Genomic DNA, 27,947 nt, shown 5'->3' on the forward strand with positions numbered 1-27,947 from the left:
GTTTGTGTCTGTGTGTGCGCGATTCCCCCCCCCCCCCTCCCTTCTGGGTGCTTTATGATCCCAGTAGGAAATTGTTGGATTTAAAGTCAACATCGGCGTGTTTTCAGTGTGTGCAGTGTGCAGAAAAAAAAGCCCCGATTTCCTATGCCACGAATGTGTTGCGAAAAAAGCCTACTTTGTGCTTAAGAGTAATCGATTGTTTCGAGAAAGTGGTTGCTTCGATCAGCACGTGCATGAGTTTCTAGAAGAAGGAATGCCAAATTTGGGCAGTTGTGTGCGGCTGTGAAACACGGTTCAAGGTGTGATGTTGGCTTAGGAAGGAAGGAGAAGGAGGAAGATCGGATAACCGTACCTCTTCCGGTCAACTGTCAAAACCCATTGTAGAGTGGGGAGTGGAGTGGTGGTGGAGCGAAAGTGTACGTCATTTTGTGCAACGAAATATATAAACAACCGGTCGGTTGAGCGGCTATTACCACACCGGTTTGATAATTCCTCGCTCCGTCGAGTTTTCATTCACACCGTGGTGAAACGTGGTGGTGGGAGAGGAAAACCAAAGGGGAAAGGATGGCGATGGTGTTTGTGCGCTGTTTATGAGAGAAAGTGCCGCTCTGAAAACCCTCCAACAACGTGCCGACGAGATCGGCCCTAGTGTGCGAAAGGTTGCTTCGGCAGACACCGGCATCCGCGTGACGCCAAAGATGAATTCCGTATTTTCTGCATTTAAATCGTCCTCATCCTCATCCTCGTCGTCGTCGACGGTGGCGAACAGTAGCGCCAACGGTGGTGGAACGAACTCGACCGGGAACGGCGGTAAACATGACACCAGCAACGGTACAACCGTTCTCGCCAACGGCGTTTCCGGTGGTCCCAAGTCGGCGTCCAAGCTGCTGCTGAACATTAAAACCCACCGACCCGCGGTGGCCGACCATCCGCCCAACAGTAGCTACGAGAAGCTGCGGCATATCCGCGAGATAAGCTGCACCAACCGGAACAACAGCCTGGTCGGGACGCTCGACCGCACCGGCACGCAGTCGGAGGAGATCCCGTCGGTCGCGACAACGCCCGTCCAAAGCCCGACGACGCTCGACGAGCAGGTGGTGCTGATGGCCAACGGTATCGACACCTCGCCGTCCACCATGATGATGAACGGCGGCTTCGAGGGAGCGGCAGGTCCGCGAACGGCAGGGGGCAACTCCGCGACCGGTCTCGATCAGGTTGATCATCACTACCTTCCCGCGCATAATCATCTACAACTTCACCACGTCACCTCAACGCAACTACCTTCCACGAAAAGTAATGCCAGTTCGGTGGACGGAGCATTCTCCTCCACCAAACTCCAAGTAAAGGCTGACGCAACGACGGGTGATAGCAACAGCAGCAGCAGTAGGAGCAGTAGTAGCTGTAGTACTAGTAGAGCGACAACAACGATGCCTAACGGCCACTGCAGTGATAGTTTACCACCGAAGTGGAACCACACTCCGGACCATGGACCGACGATGGCGGTGACAGTTCCCCTGGCAATCAAACCTCCCTCCGGTGCCACCGTCTCCAGCACGGCGTTGCCATCAGCTGCCAACGCAAGCGGCACAAGTAGCAACACCAGCAGCAGTAGCAGTTCTTCGGGGACGTCCACGTCCAATACGACCGCTACCATGCCACCACGATTCCACAAACCTAGGCTAAGTCTGAGCAGTAGCAGCGGACTATCATCCGCGAACATGCCCGCGGTCCATGGCCGAACAGGTCCGAACGTTGGCAATGGCAGCTCGTCGGGGATGCCACCGCCAAAGACGAGACTTTCAACGCACCAAAGGAATCTTAGTTTAGATTTTAGGTAGGTTTCATGGGATCTCTTCGATAATCTTCCAATTCTTATCAATCGGTTCTTATTTAAGTTGAAACCTAGTAACTCAATCGTTCGTAACGAAATCGTCATTGTCTTGAGTGTACTCTTATTCCTTAATCTCTGGGCTTCTCCAACGATTCCCCAAATTTCTCAAGTATTATTGAGTCATTAAACCGACACCACGCGACCAGATTCACCAAGAGTTGAACACCGGTTCCGGTGAGTTGAATCTGGCAGCCATAAAGTCAGGAACGATGTATATGCTCCACTTAGTTGTCCCCTCGATGGCTCATTGAAGTGTAATTCCTTCGTTTTCCCTCTCCAAAGCGGGCACTCCATTCAACAACGAAATGAAAGGGGAGGATTATGTCACGAGATAGCCCTGAAGAGAGTCGGTACGCGAGGCACAACATCACCACAGTGTCAAGCAAACCGCAACGTTTACCAAAAGTGCAAATTGATGAACTCGGCCGATGTGCATTGAAATAATTGGGGACAAATATAGGACTCGGGAAAATCAATTAGCCTCTCTGTTCGTCCGGTTCCGGAACGTATCGTAAATTAAAAATGACTTCAACAAGGGGGACCAACACCCTTTTCCCAGCGGCATGTATCCCTTTTCTGATATTTGAGGCTTCGAAAACGAGAGGAGACCATTGAAGGGGACATCAATATAGCTAGGCAGAGGCTTCCGACGACACAATAAGTGGAATATAGGACATCTGATCGTACCCTAAATGTTTGGCTCTCGAAGGGCTTTACGATTCCCTGTGTGAAACAGGTTCTGTTTGAGCTTTGCGGTAGGAAAGAACATAAAGGACTCATTCATTGAACAACCATATCTGGGATTCGTAGTGGTAAATTTTGAGTAACCTTTTCCAGTGCCCGAATAAAGACAACCACTAGAGCCAGTCCGGATTTTTTTTCAGCGGGTGGTATACCATGATTCATACTAGTTTTTTGAATCCTACGAAGGCATCGTTCGGGTATTAAAGCTTGACCACAACTCAATAGAGTTTTTATTGGTCCGTTTTTTTACAATAGCAATTTATATGCCATTCAAATAAAGGTCGGTGTTTTTAGCCCGGATTGGTTGGCAGGATTTGGTTTTGAGCGTGGGACGTTGTTTCGAAAGTCTTTTCGTTCGAAAAAAGAAGGGGCCTTTACGCTTGGTGCGAACTTTACGGCTTTTTACCACAATGTGGAACACAATTTTTTTTGCCTGTAATGATCCAAAAATCAGTTCGAAATCCCAAAATTTGCTTATTGCAGAGTGCTCAGGAAGCATTTCTGATCAATTTCGATTTCATAGCACATTTGAATGTTAGTCTAGTCCAACGTTGGCCACTCCTCGTAAACAAGTGAACATTATTAAAATTAGTTAATTACAAGCATTTTATACCCACGACACTACTTCAATACTAAGCGAGTAAAAGTCGGAGCACGTTTTAACAGCGGGATACCTATATGACATCATTTCATTTGAGTTCTACGCGTTCTTGCACCTTTCGGAGGAAGCGACCCTCAATTCCCCCGCTGTACCTCCTACCCAAGAACAGATTTCATCCGTTCGTGACACGGAAGTGCTAGAACGCGAGCTGTGCACGTGCCCAACGCCAAAACGAACGCTACTAACCGAATGGCCAAAGGGTGGGTTCCACGCCGAAGGAAGCGAATGTATGGGACCTTTGTCCATTTCCGATCCATCCATCTATTCATTTTGTCCCTACCATTTGTCCCCCAGGAGGAACAGAAAGGGTAGTAGGAGGTAACGCACGGTTGGCAAATTGAAGTTGATTCAAGCTCTCTGTATGTAAGCTTGTAACTCGTGAGTGGAATATTTTAGGAAGTTGTTCGAAGTTGGTTTCCTCTATTCGTCCAGCAATTCTCCACCTAGCTTAATCTTTTATCTCTCTTCTGTGCGCGTGAGGAAGAAGACCAATGACCTCTGCCAGTGTCATGTACGCCATTTCCCTTGTGAGGCCGTAAGCCCGTTGGCGATCCCGGAAATCGGGAGGTTCATAACGCACGACACTGCAAAAGAACATTCGTGGCGGGCCAAAGTGAGGCGAGGAAAGGAGATCCGGAAGGATTGGAAGAGTGTAGTCCCATAGAAAACATAAACATTCCGGCACTGAATTTGGAACCTAGCCTGAATAGCTCCAAAAAAGGAATTCGTCGATGGATGAAATAGACACCTGGACTATAGTTGGAAGTCTAAAGCCTCAAATAATGTTGCTACCAGGTGGTGTTCGTTCGTGGACTTTCTCTATTTTTGCCACACCTTGTCTGGGGGTGTGTACGTATGTGTGTCCTACATCCGGCAGAATGTTATCAACTTAATATCAAAGTGATAAAGATGATACGGACGGAGGACTACCTGGGCGAAGACCACCGACGACTACCGTACTGGTCATAAATAGTCAAAAGCATATCCTCGGCCGCTGCGATGGGCACGAGTTAATTAAATTAAACCAAATCGATAGTAAATCCAACCGTGGTGAAGGGACCGAAACGTGCTCAACTAATGGTCACAACAGTCAAGTGTGGTGCTGCCTCTAACGGCCAGGGATGCGTTTGCGTGTCGGCGACTAATTTTGCTTTTGCCACACATCGTTGCGTCGCTCGTGGCTTTTAATAGAGATACACATTTCCCGTTCGGGTGTGCTCGCCATTGACAAGCAGGTCGAAGAAGCAAAGCAGGTGTGGAAATCGGGGTTGCCCTCTGGGTGGTTTGCCTGGAGCCGGGACTACGCCGGATTGGCGGACCGAAAATGTTCTTGCCAAGCAAATAATTTACCTTCGCCAGCGGCTAATTGTTTGCACGCGTAGTCCACTGAAGTAAAGTGCACGTGTGCTAGGGCTGGCATTTAAACGGTGTCCCGTGGAGTGGAGTCTATTGCGTCTTGGTGGCCGTCTCGTGCCGTGACGAACGTTGTTGTAATCTCAGACTGAACCTACATACAGTTAACCAATCAGGTGCTATTAAACTGCAACAATCTACTCAGCTTAACTATGATGCTGAAACTTCTAACTGGACCAATTCCGCAACCTGCCGCGGGTTATTGTAACCACGACATAAACCCTAAAGCTTTAGGTGCCGAAACTGATACTGTGGATTTAGACAGAACTTTAAGAAACTTATGTCAGTCTTGTCAGTGCTTTCTCGTAAAAACTCTGCGCTTGTTTCGTCGACAGAGTTTTGTTTGCTAACCGAAGAATGTTTCCCATACCTCGACAATAAGACGATAAGTTATGACCACCAACTCATTCACGAACCATTCGGGAACAGCGTGGAAGCGTTCGCCTGAAACCCCGGTATATCCTTCTTCGGTGCCCGTAATCCGATTGTGTCCCATTTTCTGTCCAGGTAATCAGGGCCAACGGGCAGATCTTTTCTTATCCGCATTTGACCTGATTGCCGATTGCAATGAAATCAGAGAAGTTAGTGCAATCGAATCTTTTAGAGTTTCCTCAACGTAGGATTTTCGTTTAATTATCTCGAACGGGAGGTGCCGGAAAGAAAGCTGAAGAAATTCTGATGCATCCCGAATATACAGTCTCTACCGTCTCCTGTGGAGGTGAAGAACGAAGAATAACACCGATTTATGATGATCTAATGGACCAAAGGTGGCTTCCCGAGGATCGCCACACAGTCAGGCAAGCAGAGAGAAGAGGGATGGACCATTATCTTTATGTATCTCCAGGGAATGTTTCATCATGATGTGGAAGAAAAAGGGGAAAGGATACTTAACCATCCAAGCAGCGACCAACTTCTCCGGTAGCTTGTGGCGTGCTCGTGTGATATTGGAGAGATTTCATGGTGTTGTTTATTAAAATTTATGAATTTCATTCTCGACGACGAGGAGGACTCGACGACCGACGAGTAACGCGATCGAACGGTCATTCAGGCATGAGTTTGGCAGGCAAGAAGATAAGACAGTGAAATACGATAAGCTCAACCAGACAACATCGTGGACATATAGTGTCGGCGGGTCCGTACCGATGGAAAGCAAAAGCGGAGAATCATCTTTTCTGAGGCAATTTATTAATCTTGCAAGAAAGCGGCGTAGTTCTCCGTTGGTGTGGGAGGGATTGAAAGGTATTTGTTGTGTGCGTTTGTAGCTTTCGTGTAAACCGGTGGCCCTTTACAGTTATTCATGAAGCTGCCATGGGCCATAAATCAAATTCTATCTGCCGACTCGACGTACGATTTTATCCATTCATTCCTTTGCTACTCCCAAAGTCGAAGCAGTGGCTATTGATGGAGAACGGATCAAATGATAAACGACCAGTTCAATCTGGAAAGAGTCTTACAGATACGACATTCGATGGAGTGGTTGAGACACTGAAAAGCTTTTAAGTCTTCTATCACGTTTTACATTTTTTGGACAATTGTGTTTGGAGTATTGTGAAAAGTATGGTTAAATCTGGTTTGCTCATTGTAATACTATTGTTTTATAATTACTTATGCGTGGGGTTTCGTTCGCGGCAGATGCAAACTTTCGATAGCCCAGCAAAGCTGTGCGGTAACTTTCAAAAGGGAGTACGTTTGAAGCACTCATGTGTTACCCACTCGCCTTACACAGAAAACAAATTGCCAAAACGCGCCCCAGAGAAAATGGCTGGTTGGGCATAAACTGCTCGCACATTGCATTCCTCCTCGGGCGAAGACGCACCACAGGTAAACACCATCTGCACAAACTCTGTGGCTCGATACGAAAAGTCTCCTCATGCCGTGCATTCTGTGCTGCGATTCGATTTTGAACACTCTCCGGAACGGTCTCGGTTGATGTAAGTTCATCTTCGGCAAGTTTCTCTGGCTCCGTCGTGGGTAGGAAGCGGCGCACCACAGGCCGCCTTTATTGTGTTTGAAGAACATTGTTTGCGGAAAGTTTTAATTACCCTCCTAGCGCGCAACAACACTTGAAAAGCCCCAGCTTCTCATCATCATCGTTGTGCAAAAACCGAACGTTAGACTGGAAAAACTTCAAACTCCTGGAAGACATGCGAAAAAGGGGCGAAGGGGCAGACCGTGATCAATATGTTACGGAAGACTTTCTTCGTGCGATTTTCTTCACATGAGCAGTCATTCAAATTTATTTAGAAGCCGCTGAAAGATGGTTCGATGGAAATCGTGTGTGCTGTTTAGTTTCGCGAGATTGTTAGTTAGAGGAATTACATGATGTATGTGCGTTTTTCCACACGCCAATGTTTAGCTTATTGTTTTTGGCACTTTGTGTAATATAAATAACGCTTGGGTTCTTGTTTCTTTTTATACCAAACAACGCTTGTGTTTCGTAATAAGCTAAGAATAGCTGGAAGGTTTCCAACAACAGCTCAAACTTCAGCGCGATAACATTATTTCCAGCTGCATCTATAATTGTCTGAGGTCGCGCTTTCGTTCTTCATTATCTCAATCACGCCTGGAAGAAATGCATCGTGCCGCGAATCGATTCTTTGAACTGCAATATGCAGTGCAACGGGGGCAAGCGGGTCGGTCGATGCATCTTCTGCTTTCTGAGTTTGCTTTCCATCCGATGACGATTGCATGCGCTGATCTCATGCACTCATGGTCTATCATACTAAAGTTTTCAAACAACTATAGAACATTTTTATTGTTTTGCGATGATATTTACCTAGTTACTTTGTTACCCTATTGTTTGTTACGAAGTGAATCATTTCGTTTCATTCATTTAATTTCATCCGGTCTTTCCACTGAATATATTTCGCGATAACCGCATTTCACTGCGTGGATAAACGAGACTTTATTTACATAAACTAATCTCACTGTTCATTTAAGTATATCTGTTTTATAAACGTGCATTGAGTAAATATTTTCTGAGTACCATCTCCGAACCACTTTCAGTACCAACTTTTGCGATAGTCGATTCGCAAGGTTTGTTTTCAATATCAGTCGCCATCTTCAAGGTTCACTGAACGATCCGGGCAAGTGCATTGGCCCAAAATTCCTTTAGCTCATCGGTTTCGGAACAAAGTAACGAACAACAAACCGCGCAGTCTGCTGTAATCAATCTCTGCGTGTGGTGTAAGTGCACTCCTGTCCATCGTTGGTTTCATTTCAAACCGCCTCAAATTGCGTCTTGCATCATCATCATCATCATCATCATCATCAGCAACATTATCATCTTGATTGAAAGCAAAACATCGCTGCGATAAGAAACGTTACGATTATTGAACGGCACGAATTCTGTATAGCGAACCATCTTTTTCGTACACGGATGCTTTCTTATCAGGCCCGTTCACAGTTGGTTAGGTTTTTGTGGGCGTCTGCTATTACATTCCCATACCTACTTTATAAGTAGCGCCCTCGATGGCCTAGGTTCGAATCCTATCCATGTACACAAAGGGAAAATGTCAAAGCATGACCAAGACGGTCGTTACGCCAAGAAGAGAAGAATACCTACGTTATAGCTCATATCGTAGGGCATAAATATACTTTCCAACTAGCTTTGCTAACTGCATCTGTTTTGGAAATATTAATTAACCATTTTCCTTTCTCTTTCCCTCTCCTTTCAGGTATGTATTTGGCGCCACCTGCAACACGGTATGAGCCAGTAATTCAATGTTGACGAGGAAGTACATCTGAAGAGTTTGTCGCCATTTGGTTGGACCTTTCTCTTTTTAATTTAGCGATAGTTGCTCACATTTAAAATGAATCGTTTTGTTATTGTAATGATCGGCTCAAGTATAACTGTAGTAGGTTTTCAGTCGGAAAATTACGTTTCGCTTTGGTGGTCCGAATCGAACCGTTACTACTCATCTACACTTCGAAAAGTTTAGTAGCGGAAGCAATGGTGAGCGGACGGGTTTCTTTGGAACTTTGATGTGGCATGTGACTGTCTTTTGAAACAGGACATCGTCCCAGAAGGAGCCTTGAATCTCAGGTTCCCGTTAAGGAATTAGCCGGGGAAATTAAATTGGTATGTCGGTGTCGCACGTGGCACGTTTCATGCCATTTCTAAGGCGTTCAGAAAAATTTCTAAAACGCTGATTATACTAAGATAAAAATAATACTACACTAGAGTAAAGGGGGGGAATTTAAAGGGAGAATCGAGTTGAGTTTGCAAAACAACTCGTGAAGTAGTCGGATAAGAAAAACATAAACATGTGAAAACCCAAACAAGATAACTAGCTCAAAAACAAAACTCGCGTAACAACCCCCTCAAATTGTTTGCGAGAGTATTTATTTGCGAGAGCGCCACGGCGGCAATCTATTCGCGTTTATATTGGGTTTTCTTGCTAGTTTTTGATCGCTCTTTGCGATTTGGTCGGTGTATGGACTTTCTTCTCTTTCGATCAACCGCCAATTCCACGTATCAACCCCCACCCGGGGGCGTGGAGGAAAGCTTTTTCTTTATCTTCTCACCATATTGTGGTTTGGCTGACGAATTGACGTTGATGAAGTTGATCCAATGCGTCATGCAATCTTGTAATGTTTACACGGCATTCTCTCCTCAGGGTATCCCAGGGGGGAATTCTTGGCGTTGTAACGATACACTAAAGTGTGCGTAGATAAAAGGCAATCGAAAAAAAAATCGGCAAGCTCAAAGGAATGCAACGGTCCAGCCTTTCTCGGTCGACGCGTGCAAGTTCTAGCTCCAATCTCAAGTGCGGTCGATTTCCCCCCCACTCGCGGTCAATAAATAACTCCCATAAAGCGATGAAGCGGAAAACCCAATTGTGTTTCTATTGCCAAACCTACACCGGTGCATTGCGGAGAGCACCTGTCTGTGTGATGGTGCGGTGTTTGGACAAGATTGCTCTACACACGGTTCATTGACGAACGATTCCGCGAGGCCGCTCTCGTCGCGGCGTTTCGATGCGGATGGGAAACCTTACAAAACCATCATCGTCATCATCATCATCATCATCTGCTGTTGTTCCACGAACACATCGCGCGGGGCTTCGAAAATGCACACGTGAGAGAAATGCCCCTTGTACGTTCAAGGCGCTACCGTATCGTATCGGCTTACAACGATATGGTGTGTGTCGATGCGGCCACGGCAGGCGATTCCGTTTCGAAAGGTTTTCGGCGTCGGGAAGCTTCTCCGCTCGTCTCGCGGGCGGGGTGGAGGGTTTCTGTGCCCGTTTTCAAACGGAATCAGTTGTGAGTAGTGGCCGCGCTCCATGACTCTGCTCTCTGTCGACGTGTAGCACACCCACAACTGGCCCTCCAGTAGAGGACTGCCATCGCGTGGAATCGGTTCACTTGTTCCGCGGTCGCGCAGTAGCTTAGGTGTCCATTGTTTTTATTGTTTTCCGTTATGTTAAGCAAAGCATTAGTCATCCGAGTTCGTTTGCGGTTGTGATAAAGAGGGTGCAGTCAAGAAAAAGTGTGTTGCTTGTTCCCAAAACTGCAGTAACTCCAACCTGGGTGACATTTGCCCTTCCCGGTGATAACGATCGTAACGTGCCGCAGGATAACGTTACTCGTCCAAAGGTGATGTGGTCGATAACGCAATGATCTAAGGTTGCGGGTGGCAAGAGCGAAGGAAGGGTTCCTCGTAGGGCCTATTTTCTATAATCCCTAAGAAAAAGAAAAAAGAAACAACAAAGTAAGTAGTGAACCAGTGTGGTGTGTTTGTGTGGTGTGGTTTTGGGTGCGATACAATTTCTGATAAAGTGGTTCCATGAGTCCATTGCGAACTGGTGCGCGATAACAAGCGACACTGGTAGTGTTAGTAGTAGCGGTAGTAGCACTTGTTCCCTTTTGTTACAAGCCCTACCAGGGTTCACTAGTAGTAGCTGTCAAACCGTCGATCTTCGCGGATTGGAAAGTTGGCACAGATGTGGGATGCTGAATTGTGAGTGAATTCGGCGCAGCAAGCAGCACCGTGCCATTGTTGGTGGCCTTGCACACGTACGATGCACCCATCGCGATGGCGGCGCGCGTTGAAACGGTGGTAGTGCCACCCGCGTGGCCACCACCTGTTGTGTGTTTGTGGTAGGATTTCGTGCCGCGAATGATGATGGTGATGATAAAGATGATGGTTACGCGAACGTAAAGTGAAACTTTTTTTTTTATTCCATCCTACCTACTGACGAAATCCATTTTACCAACCTCAATTAGACAACTCTACTCGACTCGTGCAAGCCGCAGCGAAGTGTTGGTTTCATTTCATGAGCCCCCTCTTCCTTCGGTAGTGTCTTGTGGTTCTTCCAAAAACAGTGCACAGCGGTAACGGTTTTACTATTTTCCTCCCCTTCGGAGGGAGGTTTTTACTTTCCCAATTCACTCCCAACTTCATCAACGCAGGATTTGTTGGTACAAACACTGTTGCTGCTGGAGTAATGCTTCTAGTGTATTCTAAAAACACCTTCCATTTGTTGTTGTGGAGTTTGGTGAAAAGTGAAACAGTCTTGTGTTCAGTGTAATTTTTCTAGTGTTGCATTAAGTGTGCTTTACGTTATCTCTAACTAATTCCAGCGACCTAAATCATCTTGGTCGGGCTTTACCACCTTGTTTTCCCTTTCGAAGCAAGCAGAGGAGGAAATAACCCTGATAGAGAACTCTGTGTAGAATGCGATTTTGAGGTACGGAAGAGAATCTACTTCCAATGACGCACAGGGAAGCAGCGCCACCGCAGCAAAGGATACAGGCTACAGGTGTTCGTTACTTTGCAAGAGCAAAAAAACACCACGATGTCAATCGTAGGACTGTTCATAAATTGATGTGTTTACGTTACGCGTATCTTTTGATCCATCGCTTACCACTTGTTGGTATCGTCGAACAAGAAGTGGGCTGAGGACATATTTCCGATACCGACATAGTCGGTATTGTTACTTACATTACCAAGTATTACTATTCTAATCGAACAATAATACATTGAAAGGTACTAAAGTCCGTCATATTCCATTATCAAGCTGAGAGTTTTGTAATCCACACAGTTCGGGGGAAAGGATTATAATATGATGAAGGTAATCGTTTCGATAGCACGACGATAGCATGACCGATAAGAGAGGTAGTCCGCTAGATGTCGTCTATGGTGACGTCAAATCTTAATAAAAACCTCTGTCGGGGTTTTCCCACGAAGGTAATTTCTTTCACCATTGACATTAAGTAAATGAAAGAGGTCATGAAATGTCGGCCCTAAGATTCGACTTTCATCATCTTTAGGGTGCAAATAAGTTGTTTGTTTTACAGTAAAGATCGGTTTTTTTTTGCTCGATGAGGTCGACGGCGTTAGAAGTCGTAGCGGTAAATGGTACGCTACTGTTACGCAGAAACAAATTTTCACATTCTACAAGTTTCTAACAACACTCTAAATGCGTCATAAACATCGATCGATAAGAGAAACATTGCTGCTATCCGGCGAATAGCAGGGTGTTGAATTTATTCTTTATTTCGGAACAAATTTTTTTACCACTTTTTTAAATAACATCGTGCGTTATAACTTTGACCAAAACAATGACTGAATTGACAACGCAACAACTCCAAACGGAACGTGCAAGTGCGGTTGTTTAAGGTGTTTATTTACGTCCCCACCGTAAGCCAATTAGCTAAATGAAACATGTCAATTTCGTCACGCAAATCGAATGGCAAAATAGAGTAAAATGAAGCTGATGAAAAACAGTTCGAAGTGTTCAACCCATTGCGGCTCATTCACTCGAAATGAAGTCCTTTCAAAGCAATCCAATTTACATACTTTTTGTAGCATTTCATTCGTAGGTAATTTGACTGTTCAACTTCCTTTGGTACCAAATCCGTGTTGGCTGATAGTTAACATTCCAGTCGAACATCCGTTGAACCCATCTCTAAATGATTAAAATCGTCTGGAGACAAAAAATATCTCCAAAGCCTTCCTAAAGCCCGACCTTTTTTCCTCTTTCTGGTTTGGTGTTCAGGGTGTCTTCTTGCTAGCATGTGAATAACAAATACAACAGACAAAAATACGTATTGCTTATCTATGCGACGCGCCCAAACGTGCGATTTCTTATGAATCATAGCGCTAGGCTTTCGTTGTTGGTGATGACTGTCTGGCCCACTGTAATGAGCCAAACTCGGACTCAAAGGTTAAAAGATGTGTGCAGGCGTACGTTTTCGTTTGTGTTGGAAGCTTTACTGTGCGAATTAATAACCAGAGATTCTGCCTAAGAAAATTACATATTAATCCAACTCCTAATCCTTCTTTACTAGGCCGGATAAAAGGATCTTTGTATGGATAAGATAAGATTGAAATTCAACCATCCATGTTCATGCTACGTTTTGTACATGGAAAAGAAAAATGTTGCCTTCAGTGCTAATTAATGTACACGTGTGGTGTATAATAGCATTTCTGCGCTGTCGTCAGTGAAGACATAAGTATGGACACAACAACCAACGTCAGTACACTAAGCTTGATTTACATAGACATAATAAAGAAAAAGCCAGACAAAGTTTGGTCCTGTTAGGATAGGCAGAATATTTCTTTGAAAACGACTCCACACTTCGCACGAGACCCGATTGAGAAACAAGTACATACATTTGGTTTTGAACGATGCTGATCCTCGTGAAACCATGTGGTGTATATTCCCGCTGACAATTCGACGAATTAGAATGCTTGTTAGAATGTTTGAAAGTTGTTACACGTTTTTGTAATTTCAACATTCACGTGTGAGGTCAACTATCGTCCGTATCACGTGGCAAAGTTAATTTACTTTACACACAATATGGTCCAGCTATTGCTGACTCGGTTTATTAAACAACATTTAAATGGCGGTTGATATTGGATCTTCGCGAGTGGTTCATGTTAGTATAATCCAAAACAATGGATGGCGATTTGTAAAATCATCGAACATAACTAGTGTCATTTTCAGGACCTCTGTTGTGCACATTATTCTTCTCATACTCATTTGAACCAAATTCGGTTGGGGTTTTCCACAGGCCCGACAGACAATCTCGAAAACATACGATGGGAAAGTTAGTAAGAAGCCTTTTGTCCATCTCGACGGTTGACGAAATGCGAATCCTGGCAAGTGCAACCTCGTTTTCGTGGGAAAATTTACGAACGCAAACGTCCGTCCGGTGAGGCGGTTACGGAAAAGGGTTGGCCACAGATACTGGCCCTTGGTTCTTGAATGCCACTTGTCGTGCGTGAAGTGTGTACAAAATATAAACCACAAATGCTGGGGTGATTTAAATCCATCCGACGTTGTAGAAAAGTAAATAAAATGGAAAATATGTTGCCCTTTGCAAACATTACAGGTGAAGCAACATTGAAAACATGTACTTCACGCAACTTGTAAATAGGAACACTTCAACATGAATTGATAAAAGAAAAAAGAATTGCAATCCTTTGGAGGTTAAAAAGTGATGATTTGGGAGAGGAAAAGCGTTAGAAAGATAGACATTTCAGTGCACATAATTACTGTTTTATGTCAATTTGCAAATTGTCGGCAGCACTTCGGTCTCTTTCGGTTCTTTTTGACACTAGCACGCATCGTGTGCTCTCTAGGGTTTGTAGAAGGATTATTTTGGCTATCGTTCAAAGTATTTTATTGCGTACTGCCAAACAGATTCGAAGTGGACATGTCGGATGTTCCACCCTTTCACAGAATTGTAGATTTGTATTGAGAAACGCTTGCCAGTATGGTAATGAGCATTTTTGTTTTTTTGTATTCACACCCAGGGTTTGTAATAAATTGCACATTCCGACGGAACGAAGCACGAAGGGAGAGGAGATCTGTTCAAGGAGTGGCAGCTGTGTGGTCTTTGCATTCCCGCCATCGTCCCTCAACCCGCCTTCGTCGTCGTCGTTGACCACTTCTACTGCATCTATTTAAACAATCTCACAGATCACGAACGGTCAGAGTCAACTTCGTGAGTGTTGGACCTAAGCCGGTTCAAGTACCGGGCCAGTGTGTCTCGAGTGTACTGAGAGTGTGGCCGATAGTCCTGTAGTCTATGCACGACCCGATTTCGGTCGACCAACTCCGATTTATTGGTGGATTGGTTCAATTCCCACCGGGTTCCCGCGAAAGCCGACATGCAAAGCATGCTACGTGGTCTATGGTGTTGCAAGTACTGCAAGCACACTCCATGGCCAGATGACAGTTGGCAATGAAGTACACTCGTTTCGCCGGATCGTGTGACTCCACCGCTGTTGCTATGCGAATACATACGGTCATGCTCGAGTGGTCCACCTTAGCTCAAAGATTTATGCAAAGGCAGAAATGACTTTCCCACACGACCATTTTAGAAGATCAACGAGCTTGGGTGGACAGAAGAGACTCCTTGTTGTAGCTGACGATGTCAACAGATGCGAAAGAAAATCAAGTCGAGTGTAGCAAGTACAAGTTGAGGTTGGTTTTAAAATTCTGACCCGATTCTCGACTTAAAAAAGAAACTCCATACCCATGAGTTCTAGCTCTACCTCACTTGTGGTACTGAAAGAACTGTTTCTACTTGCCTTTGTTGCCGTAACATTGCTCCGTAACCATTGCGTAACTACAATAGTCTACACGCGCGCGCTCTTGTGTAAATGAAATCCTCGTTACACAGAACCGGTTCTGCACCTGTGTGAAACCGCCGACCGGAAAGAAGTCAGGGTCTACCGGCTGGTCTCTCCCATCCCCTCGTTACACCCACGTCACAGTGATGCCTTCTTTTGGTGCGGTGGTGTTGTTTTTTGTGTGCTAATCTGCATCATCTCCATGCGATCGAGCAATCGATCGATCGGGGTTGATCAGTTGCAGCGAGGACCTACGAAGGGACCAGAGCTGGTAGGTTCAAGATGGTTGCGGTTGTTCGTGCACGATCGATTACAATATCGTTTTACACCATGCGGGGCGCAGGTATTATTTGGTGTTCGAAAGGAACTCAAGCACAGCAAGTTGGTTCTGGGGTTTCGAGGGTCGATCGGAGGCTCTAATGCCGTAATGGAGGTTATGTAAACAGGCATTGTTCTAAACCGAACACTAAAACATTGTTGGAATATTCTCGATAAGGTTCTGAGAAATTCTTGGCAGTTGAAGTTTTAAGAGTTTTTAGAACGCTTTCTTAGTTATGGCCTATTTTTAAAAGCCCAAAGGACATTCTCTCTTAGAGTAGTCAACGGTCAAACAAGAGAAAACTCCACGGCTAGAAGCTACGAATTCCACCCAGATGTACATAAACAAAGCTGTGTTATTCTACGGGATGGAATGCAACTAGCAGAGGGGACCATTCCTGAAGTCAGTGGTAAAACACATGCCACTCTCAGAAAAGTTAAAATACTGCTCCCATCGGCGGAGGACCCAAGCCGGAGGATTGATGTTCCGCATGACTGTTGTGATGTTCCTCTCGGATGAAGTCTGAGTCACCCTTTGGAGAAACAGTTCCGGTACTTGCATGGCCTGTAGGTGCATATCTTCGTCGTGTTTAAAACCCCGTGCAAAGAGGAGTCTCAGTATCCGAAGAAGTCGTGGGGGAATCTGTTAAAATATTTTGTTCGTCGTAAACCTGACATCCAGGGTTCTATTTTCAGAACAATGATTTACGGAGGCACATGTGGGTTGAATATCGCCACAAAAGGGTGGCATTTTGATGCTCGGAAACGTAGCACGACTCCGTAGTTGGAGTCGAATAGAGGGCAGCTTGTCCCGGTTGCAGGATGAAGAGTTGCTGCATCGAGACTGAAAAAGAGCTAAAGGGGTGGGACAGTTAGTAGTTAGTGGGCTTTACTTTGGATTTGAGTGTGACTTTGAGAATGCAATTATATCACCCTGCTCTTTGGAAGCAGAATCTGGAAGGTTTCAATTCTACAGATTTCCAATATCGAAGTCTCAATTGAGCATTATTTCTCTTACAAGCCATCCTTATCGTTGAAGTCGGTGATAAATTCCTTTCCCAATGCTATAGCCAGTTCTATATCACTTCATATCTACACAGTGTAGTTCGAGACATTAAAATATGATTTACTTTACGCACGTGCTTCCCACGCATCTGACGGTTATATACTAGTCCACACAGTTCCTGGCGTGTGCGAGAAGAATTCAAACCACCACTTGGGATATTGGGGTTCAGATGTAGCAGCTCGGATTCTCTCAGCCGTTTTGAGCTACGGAAGTGCGTGTGGATAATGAATGTTGTGGTCTCAAGGCAGCGTGCTAATATTCCACTCTTTATCGGCTCTCTAGTTTGCTTCCTCGCGTTCTCGCCCCATGGCCACGAGTCGATCGGCGCGCATGGGACTACTTGGATGTGGGTGGTTTTTAAACAATCCTACAAAGATAGAACGAATGGTCTTAGAACGCGCGATCTTTGCCCCGCGCGAACAAATTCGAAACAATTGTATCATCTTCTCTTAATTATCTCCCCTTGGGGTGGCGTGGAGACCTCAATGGAATGGAATGTCTAGGACCAGTTTGATAAATGGCCACAGTCGGTGCCGGTTTGAGATCCACGCGAAGTTGGAATGAAACACTCGAACACTGGAATCTCTCCCTCCGAGACAAGTCTCACTGGTCTCACAACTGTATGATTGATCTTGAACTAACCGATGAACTCCATCTTCGCTTGCATTCTCGGGGGTTTCAAGAAGTTGGTCTGGCATGCCGGCAAGGTCATTGAAGAGGATACTGAGAGATTTTGGGAGGTTTAAATGAAAACATTCAGCCACTAGCGGGACAAGTAATATGAGAGGAGTTTATATTAGCCTACTCCGTCTGAAGTTATATTTGCAGTGAAAGTAATGCAGCGAATATCATTCGTTCACCTTCAAACATTGTCCGTAACAACAACACTAAACTGGCTGACGGAAAAACGTAACACCTTGTGTTACGCTTTGTTCACTGTTGCTTTGTAGTGGCCCTAAAAGCTAATCAGATTAAAAGCACGCGCTTGCCGGCATTCCACCGCACTGTTTACGACATGCCGACATCACACGGGGGTTACCCCGGGGTTACATTAGGATGCATACATTCCGTTTACGATGCTGATCACCCGCCGTAACCTTGGGTGGCAAAACAGAGGCGCCAAAATCCGGGCGATGGAAGTCGTGGTGTCCATTTATTTCCTTTTCCACCGGCCGGTCCTGCCGGGTGTGCGTTAAGTAATGGATTTTAGTCAAATTGACCCTTTTTCTGTGTTCGGCCGTCCCTGTGATGCTGCCGATGATGATCCCATCGCTGGATGTAACTTTTGGGTCTTTTCACTGCCTTATAAATCTACTTCCTCTGTATCACTTATCAAATTCATCTCTCGATTTGTTACGCTTTTTGTAGAATATACCAAATATTTACTAAGTTTTTGCAACGATGCAAATCGTTCCTGTTTTGGTTTGAAACTGCCTAGACACTATCGCTCCTAGTTTCCTCTAATTTCTACGTTGTGTTTTATCTCAAAAATGGTAAACGCGTGCTTCTCGTGCCACTATCCAAACTCAAGAGAGTGCTACGATACAGGAAAAAACCTAATCTAGCCTGCTGCGTTGGTAAAAAATTGCACCCTTGAAACGCAGTCAAGAAACGCCTACTCGAATCTACTATTTACAAATTTACACAATTCAAACCAGCCGTTCCTTTCTGAACAGTTCCTATTCACTATCAGTCATGCTCAACAAAACTATCTCCGTAAAGGAAACGGATTCCACTGCGATAAATGATGTTCGTTCAGAGTGAACACATTAGGATCCGCTTCTTTCATTCGTACAATCGCTGCCCTGCTTGTGCTTAAGGAAAAACTTCACATTTATGTTGCGTTATGCGTGGGCGCCCTCCTGAAGCTTTTGGAAATGGAAAAACTGGACAGTTTAGCCTCCCTTTCTTTTCTTGTGAAATACTGGCTGTCTCTGACAAATTACTTGAAATCGTACAGCCTTAGGCGATTGCAAATTAAGTGCCTTTTGAATGAAAGGAAACTGAAGCGCCTCAATTCAGAGAAACGCAATTTTGACAATGAAATGAACTTTGGTCTCTAATTTGATTTCGATTCAATTCACTTCCAGATCGATGGGAATCCTCTTGCCTCCCGTGTCGCAGGTGACCAACACTCGGATCAACATGACGCAGCACCATCGGAATCGCAGCTTGGACAGTGCCCTTCAACGGATACCGGAGGTAAATGCCAAACAAAAGCCGTCCACTTCTTTGGGACCACCTTACGGAACTCGTCGTCTTTTTTGCCTCCACAGGTGGAAGTTTCCTCGCCGTCCGCGGAATCAGAGAACACACTGCACTGCCCGAACGCCATCCTCAGTGGAACGATGTGCAGCAAAATCATTCAAACCTCATCCACCAACCCGACCAATACGCCGAGCAACAGCGGTGGCCGAGGATCGTCGGCATCTGCGGTGGGACCAACGCCAACGGGTACCCTCGGGACGGTACACGGTGGAAATGGAGGAACACAGGGCGTCGAGATGCGTAAACAGGCAGCCGGCAAGGGGGATAAACTAGATCGAGGTAGGATCCACGACTTTGAATGCTTTTGTGTGTTTTTATGGTGATTGTCATTTGGTTGTGTCTTCGTTTCGATTTGGTAGGAAGTGCCACGTTACGGACATTGAAGGGAAGTCACTCCACCGACGCGGAGACGATAAGTGGTTCGAAGGACAGCGAGAGCAAAAAGCGTGAAGATCTAACGAGTCTTGGTTCGGACGATTCGGGTAAGTTCAATCTTAAACCCTTGCTTGGTTCCCTCAGAAGAAGACATATCTCTCATCTTATGACTTTTTTCTCCCCGGTTTAGGTATTATTTGCGGCTCGGAACCAGACCACACGTCACTGACGCGCATTCGAAGGTCGCGGGAAAGCCTAGACTCTGGTGAGATCGATCCTTCCGAGGAAGAGTGCATAGAAATCCTGGAGACTACCTCGATGGAGGAAGAGTATCGGATGCTACAGTCCGACCTGTGCTTCTACCCGGTCGTGGAACGACAGAAGGACGATGGAGCGCAGACGGATGATGCTTGCATCGAACCGCAGCAGACGACAGTGACAGCGGCCGGGTCCGCGCTGAACCAGGGTCCACTCACCGATAAGGTGCGCTACCGGCAGCAGAACATGACCCGGGCCGCCATCATGCTGGAGAAACTGTTCGTCCCGATCGACTACGAGGATGGGATCGCCGGGGCGGGAGTTGGCAACGAGGAGGACGAGATGCTCCTGCCGGACGCACCGACACCAATCGTCGGCGAAGGAAAATCCCTGACAACGCCCACCAACGCCCTGACACCCGTCCTGCCGGGTGGGGGGGTGGCCGTCGCTTCCGCTACCGCAGCAACCATTGTGCCAAGTACAAACACCGCCAGCGCGGGCGAGAAGGCCGGCGGTGGCAGTGAATCACAGCCGCCACCCCCGGCACCACCGACGAAGGCGGATCAAAAGAACGAAGTGATCTTCCGGAACTTTTTCGGTGCGACCAAGAACGCCATCTTTCGGACGGCGCAGAGCATCATCGATAATCACGAGAAGAAGCATGCGGCCAAAAACCGCGACAAAGGACAGACGTCGTCGGAAGAGGCGACGGCGGCCAATAGTGTAGGATTGAGCGGGACAACCGGTGGTTCATCGGGTGGGAATGGTGCCGTAGCGACGGTGAAATCGCCGACGGAACTATCGAGGAAGCGGGAATTTGGTAGCATGTTCGGATCGCGAAGCAAACAGCAACAAACGAGTAGCGTCACGTCGCCTACCGTTAGCGAACCGCCGACGGAGGCGACCACAGGTGAGGCATTGGCAGCTGGAAATCACCTGCTTGTCGTCGCTCCCAAGACGGCCTCACTATCGAAATCATCATCGACCGCGTCGCTGAAGGTGGTACCGGGGGTGGCCGTTGCGGCCAGCTCGTGTCTCCCATCCGTCGAACATTGCGTCAATGGCAGCGTGGCGCGCGATGACTCGCAAAGCCGAAACGAGCGAAGCGGCCAGAGCGGCCTGTTGCGGTTCTTCGAGTCGCCTGTCTTCAACATCCACTTTGCCGTCCACTATTTGTTCTACTCGAAGGAACCGGGCGTGCTGAGCTTCATCGGGAACAAGATCTTCAGCTTCCCGGACGCCGAGGTGGACCTGTACATTCCGCAGCTGATCGTGATGTACATGCAGATCGAGGAACTGTCCGAGGTGCTCGACCCGTATCTGGTGTACCGGTGCCGGCAGTCGGTGGACTTTTCACTCAAGTGCGTTTGGCTGCTGGAGGCGTACAACTTCAACATGGAGATGCTGAGTGCGGCCGGAAACAGCATTCGCAAGCACCTGAGCCTGCTGAGGGAGCTCTACCCGAAGCGGGAGCGCGTGAAGACAGTATGTCCGAGTAAGGTATCGCCGAGTGGAGGAGATTCAGGAGCAGGAGCGCAACATAACGATCCAGCATCTGGTTCCGGACAACATGCGGCGTTGTCGGCCGTACGGAAAACGCACCACCGTTCGCAATCGGATGCGACCGGCATGCTAGGGATGCTTGCGGTTAACCCCAAGATGCTACTGTACGGCCAACCATCGGCGGTAACCGGTGGGCCAACACAGCAACACCTTCTGCATCCCCTTCCCGCTCTTCCACCGAGCAGCAGCAGCAGCAGTAGGACGGCATGTCTGGGAGATTTGAGTACGGGGCGTGCCTTCGACAACGGTTGCCCCTGCTTCGAATCCGTCCGGGGCACGGTAAATGACCTACTCGGCCAGCAGACGGTATGCTCGTGCGGTGCACCGAAGCTGGCGCCCGAAAAGGAGTTCATGAAGGCGCTGATCGACATCGGCAAAATGCTCACCTGCCTGCAGACGAAGATCGAAAAGACGTCGCGTTTACGCATCCTGCTAAACCTGATCAACAAGAACCTGCCGGCGCGCGTGTGGCTTCCACTGCACTCGGAAACCCCGCACCACGTGGTGCGCATCACCGAGGAGAAGACGGCCGTGCTCAACTCCAAGGATAAAACGCCGTACATCATCTACGTGGAGGTGGTGGAAGTGCACGACATTTACACCTCGCCCGTCATTCCCAAGCTGATGCCAACGCTTCGGCACACCAAGAGCGAGGAACGGCTGGACAGCGGACTGAACGGTGAACCGTCGCCAGCCGCAGTGCCCCAAACGAAGACTGACATACCAACGCAAGCGCCGCCGCAATCCAGTGAGGACGCGACTTCGACGCAACCATCAGCAGCCCTGGCGGCGACGTCGACACGAGCTGCCGGAGGACGACATAGCAAGCTGTCGGAGTGTTCGGTGGAGAATGGCGTCGGCACCGCCGGAGCTAGTGGTGGAAGCATGATGGAGCTCGGGTTGACCGAGGATGACGTGTGGTCGCAGGAGGACGACGAAATAACGGCCCAGTATCTGAGCCTCACGAAAATGTCCACCGATCGGGACACCATATCGCAGTTCTCCGTCGATTCGTACGACTCCCGGGAACATCGTAAGTGGGATGTGTGGGAGTGTGTTTGCTCCGAGTATAGTCAACCATTAACGTTTCTTTCTTTTCCATTCCAGATACACCAGCGCTTTTCAACATCGGCGAAGTCAAGAAGCGTCACTGTGCCAACCTTAACTCGGAGAACGCGAAACCGTTCAGTAACGATCCTTCGGATCCATCCGCTGCCGCCCTCAAAGTAAGTGTAGACATTTTAACCCAAACGGTGCACGAACTTGTTTTCATTGAATGGTTTTATTAACGTACCTTATCGCCATCTCGTTTGAAGGAACCGTGGCACGAGAAGGAGAAACAAATCCGTGAGTCTTCACCGTACGGGCATCTCCAGAACTGGAAGCTCCTTTCGGCGATCGTGAAGTGCGGGGACGACCTGCGACAAGAACTGATGGCTACACAACTGTTGCAGGTAATTTATTCAATGTCATGTTAGCAATTTATACGTAACGACGGTGAAATGTAACGTTTGTGTATTGATACATTGCTTTTGGTTTCTTTTATTTTGTTTGACTGTCCTACAACTAGATGTTCAAGCTGATTTGGGACGAAGAAATGGTGGGTCTTTGGGTGCGCCCGTACCGGATCGTGTGCCTATCGAACGACTCCGGGCTGATCGAGACGATCGTCAACACCGTGTCGCTGCATCAGATCAAGAAGAATTCCAACAAGAGTCTGAAGGACTACTTTGTCGACGAGTATGGCGCACCGGAGACGGATCTGTTCCGTCGTGCGCAGCGCAACTTTATGCAATCCTGTGCGGCGTACTGTCTGATATCGTACCTGCTGCAGGTGAAGGATAGGTAAGTTGGCCATAAGCATGCTTCCATGGAATGGCAGGGGCAAATGTTTAATGTTCTCAACTCTCGCCCTCCCGGTCACAACATAACAGACACAACGGCAATATTCTGCTGCATTCCGATGGACACTTGATCCACATAGATTTTGGATTCATTCTCAGCATATCGCCGAAAAATCTAGGTATGTATCGAGGGATCCAGCAAACATTTTCATATTAAATACATGTGCAACTGTTGATGATTTAATAAAAATGTTTTTCTCCACCTTCTTATAGGCTTTGAACAGTCACCCTTCAAACTAACGCCCGAGTTTGTCGATGTGATGGGCGGCCCGGAATCGGAGTTGTACTGCGAGTTCAAGTATCTGCTCCTGGACGGGCTAAAGGCAGCCCGGAAGCACATGGACCGAATCATCAACATTGTGGAGATAATGCGAAGCAGTAAGTCCCTCCCCACACCACCCTAAACATCGTTGTTTCTTCCTCGTCCCCACAACTAATCGATCCCAATCATTCCGATTCTTTCGCAGGTTCCCAGCTGCCTTGCTTTAAAAACGGGTGCTCCGGCACGGTACGCAACTTGCGGAACCGGTTCCACATGAACCTCACCGAGCAGGAGCTGGAGCGGAAGGTGGAGCAGCTGATACAGGACTCGCTCAATTCGCTCTCGACGAAGCTGTACGACGGCTACCAGTACATCACGAACGGCATCTTGTGAGAGCGATTCTACATGAAAATCTAAGTGTGATGCTCTGGGCGACGGGATGGTTGGATGTGAGACATCGGGCGGATACGACGTACGCAGGCCACGGAAATGGCCCAACGGCGAAAAAAGAAGAGGACGTATACCAGAGTACAAATCGATCGTGTGCGAGTTGCGTTTGGCGAGAGAGGAGGAGGAGGGCGAAGTGGGCAGCGGGATCCCAACAAACAAGGTTCGCGTGCTTATATAAAAACAGTTGATGTTGTATTTTGTAAGCGATTTCCACGCTTTTCTTTACACAATCTAAAAGAGGTGTTATTTATTGTAACGCTATTTGTTATAATTGTTTGTGCCCTACCAACAAAGGACAGGGGCGGGGAGAGTACGAATTAGGGAGAGACAAACGTCCCCGAGAGTGTTGTAATTGACGCATTCGCATCATCATTGCCTTCGGTTGCATTTTTATATACGTTTTTATGCGTGGATTTAGCCGGAAAGAGGGATCCTTTAATCCATCTCCGTTCAGCTGCTGTAAATGTCGTTTGAAGAAAAAAGGGGAAAAAATGGAACCGCCAAAACACCGTGCAGAGATGGTAGAATGTAATCGACGCCGTAGGTCGAAAAAGACGAAGAAAAAAAATATAGCAACTAATCAATGCAACTAAAAGACCAATGGAACAACACACGCAGCAACATCCTTCCGGAGTGGCAAAGTGTAGACCGTAGTCATCGATGTGTGCTTTCGTTTTGTTCTTTCTTTTTTATTATACATATATATATATTGTACATAAACGAATTGCGATGGGGAAAGGAAATCAAAATGAGTTGCCACCAGTCTCTCGAAGCTTTTTGATCAGGCCCGTGTGGCACGTGTGAAAAGGGAGTAAGTTAGTAAAAGAGGATAATGACGGGGGATAGAAAGGTCACAAATTCGGAAATGAACGCTATGTTGTAACTACAAGCAACAACATTAGCTTTTGTATGAAGAAAGCCAGTTGGCTTGCGTTTTTTTTTAATAATTCTTAAATCCTAAATTTAAATGTCCACAGTTCACATCTCATAGCCAACTCGGTTCACCGAGAGTGTTGAAGAGTAGAGCTGAATGTATGTAAACTACACTAGCTTAGAAGCAGCAGCAAATCATCAAAAGCGGAAGAGGAATCACACAAGGCCCTCCAAGAGAACTAACTCATTACGAAACAAAAACTCATAACTATCGCTTTTTTTAGTTTTCACATGCAGAATGGGAAAAAAATCGGAATCGAAGCAAAAGACGAAAGTGATGCATCTTTTCGCTTCAACAACCACCACAGACAAAGTTGCTTAAAATAAGGCAGGAGTGTACGTTGGCGAGCATAAAAGCAAAAAAACCCCAAAACATGCTGTCTGGGTGGGTGTATGTGTGTGTGTGTGTGTGTCTGTGTGCAAATATTTTCACGGTGCGCATAGGTAGAAGAAGTAAAAACAAATGTAAAACAAAGTGAAAAAAACATTAACGATAAGTCGATGTAAACGGTTGTAAATAGACAGGTAGATAAGGATGTAATTCAAAGGAACCACAAAGCCACCCCAGCCGCACGTGAAAACATACCGATACACACACACAAACACACGTGACAACCTTCCGGAGAAAGGAACGATTAGCAATCGATCGATGAGGGATCGCAGATGGAAAGCTTGTAAATAAGTGGCGCCAAATTCGCCCAAGTTTGAGTTCCATCGCGTTCGCCCATCCTGTAAACCAGCTTCTTCAGCTTCGTCCAACTGAATCGGCTAAATCTAGTTAAAATACCTACTGCCGCCAAATGACTTGGTAGCCGCTAGAATGCAATTTTGAAAACTACAATCTATTGGAAAGCACACAAACCAAACACTTTCTCCATTTATATATCTCTCTCTTAGATCTCTCTTCGCTTCATCTTATCTCTTGTATATTCCTAACTAATTAGAACCCGGGTGGAATAATGAATGTTCACACCGGCGATCGGAACGTATGAAGTAGAGAAAGTCGGCTGAAAATAGTATGGAAAAAATGTTCTAGGAGCCGCAAAACTCCTAAGACTGAAGACACCCAATTAAGACTCATAATCAAACCGCCCCTTCCCATGTTCCGATAATTGCAATTCAGGACCGCTCGTTCCGTTTCTGAACCAAGAATACTCAAACTCTTACGACGTGTCCATGGCCGCCACCGGGTGCCGGGTGAGGAGGGATGAAGTGTTGTGAGGGACAACATCCGCACAAAGTCGGGTTTTGTCCCTCTTCGATCGATGCCACCACCGGGTCAGTTTTAAGGAAACAGTCGTTGGGTCTGTCGTTTGATATCTTATAGGTTTAGGTTTAGGTATGTTCGCGTAGGGTTATGTTTTTTTTATACAATCGTTTCTTTTCATTCAGTTAGTGTATTGTGAAATTTCGGAAGTGTAAAGAATTTTCTCGATAGAAAGGTAAAAAAGAATTGTATGTTCCGATCTACGGTTTATGGATATTTGCTTAACACAAAAACGCTGTTCCATAATGTGCTATATATGTGTATGTATAATGTTCACATTAACTACGTTCCGGGATAAAACTGTATCGGGTTCCGTTTATATCCTTATGATTATCCTTAGTTTTACCGCCCTCACTTGTAACGAGAAACAGGAGGGGGAAACGGGCAGATGGCGCAGAATTGTACAGAAACGTTAAGAAATCGTTGTCCACCCAACAAAAGGAGGAGAGCGAGAGAAAAATGGAGAAAGCATCAAAGAAGGAGCAAGCATGTGAATCTAGAGGAAGACGATTTGGTGAAAATTTGTCCAACAATATTTATTATGTAAAACGAAATCGCTAGAGAACAAAAAAAAACGCTGTGCGCTGAAAACCGCGGCGAAAACAAACTTGGTGGAAAAACTAAAACTTCCTACTCAAAAACCCGTCAGAGAAGGCGATGCAAGAAGTCGCTTTTGGGGTGAAGAATGGCGCTTTCTTCACTCCGGAAAGCCTTTGAAAAAGGAACGCAAGCGGAAGGGATTACGAGAACGAGATTAGATTAGTTATATTAATATAATTATTATTACACAAAAAGAACGAAGCCGATGAAGTGTGCGCATTGCATTGTGGAAAACCCTGCGGAAAACATGCGATGCAACTTGGTTTTTTCGAGCATTAAGCATGCAAGAGGATGGAGCGTTTAACGAAAATTGAAAAAAGTGTCGTCGAAATTTAAATATAAGTTGAAACAACAAATCCCAAACTCGACCGCGTCTGCTTTCATTATTTAGCTTAAACGTATCCGAAATATTTAAAAAAAAACTTACCAAATAGTAGCGAAAAACGCTCATGTCGCAAATTCTTCGACGCAAATCGTTTCGAAATCCCACGAAATCGGTCTGAAATTTTGTCCTTCTAACAGGAGCCAGGAACCGGAGGAGGTAGCTTCAAAATCGCACCTAACAGCACACCGGTCATCTCCGCATTCGTGCCGTGCTAATTAGTGGTATCCTCCTCCGTTCATGATACCCTGTTAGCAAAGCAAGCGAAACCCGACAAAATTGAAATCGTTTCGATCGTTCTTGGGGTCGAAATCGGTCCGAAATTTGATCAGGCGTAACAGGAGAGCAGAACCGATCAGGAGGTAGCCCAAATTCCTGACACGAGAGTGCCGGTTGTCTTTATCTGGCATTCGCAGACATTCCTGATACCCTGTTATCAAAGCAAGCGTAACCCGACGAAATCGAAACGAACACGGTTTGTTTGAAATTGTTTTTTTATATGGTCCGGATCGGTATGCACGGGCGATGCATGATGTATAAATATTGCACATACTTAAAATACTTAAAACTAGCTTTGTACATGTCGAATATCGACTACATTACTTAAGTTACTGCACATTTCACCTCCTCCTACCGTCGAGCTTTTCGTCTGCTGTGAGTGGAAATGCCCGAAGTTTTCCATCGCCTACTTGTCGGTTGATATCGGAAAGGATACTCCTCGCACATTACCTTCAATTGGAGAGTGGAAAAATGTTATGAGCTCACATTTTATATCCTTTGTGTATCCCGTATACTTACGGTTTCTGAAATTGGAAAAATTGTTCTTTTCAAGGTGCAAAGGCCCGATCCTTGACGAGAAACCTCTCATCCTCGGTAACCGCTGACCGCTCGCTTCATAACCGATGTATCGCATAGGACAGTAAAACGGAAGTTAATGGCCATCCTTCCTCTGCCTGCATAAGAAGGTATATCGCTATTCCTTTGTTCCTCGTTCACCATTG

The 27,947-nt window shown here is 46.3% G+C and overlaps 1 protein-coding gene across 1 annotated transcript; it reads left to right on the top strand.

The window, feature by feature from the left end:
- Positions 1 to 698: 698 nt before the first annotated feature.
- On the top strand, positions 699 to 23,742 carry LOC131282674 (serine-rich adhesin for platelets). Its single transcript, XM_058312201.1, has 12 exons — positions 699 to 1,834; positions 18,775 to 18,886; positions 18,961 to 19,231; positions 19,312 to 19,434; positions 19,518 to 21,232; positions 21,293 to 22,181; positions 22,256 to 22,374; positions 22,465 to 22,602; positions 22,719 to 22,993; positions 23,083 to 23,171; positions 23,266 to 23,430; positions 23,520 to 23,742. The coding sequence occupies exons 1-12, from the start codon at positions 699 to 701 to the stop codon at positions 23,705 to 23,707; spliced, it is 5,220 nt and encodes a 1,739-aa protein (XP_058168184.1). The 3' UTR covers positions 23,708 to 23,742.
- The last annotated feature ends 4,205 nt before the right edge of the window (positions 23,743 to 27,947 follow it).

Source organism: Anopheles ziemanni, chromosome 2 (assembly GCF_943734765.1).
Source record: "Anopheles ziemanni chromosome 2, idAnoZiCoDA_A2_x.2, whole genome shotgun sequence".
In the NCBI taxonomy this organism is placed as follows: domain Eukaryota; kingdom Metazoa; phylum Arthropoda; class Insecta; order Diptera; family Culicidae; genus Anopheles; species Anopheles ziemanni.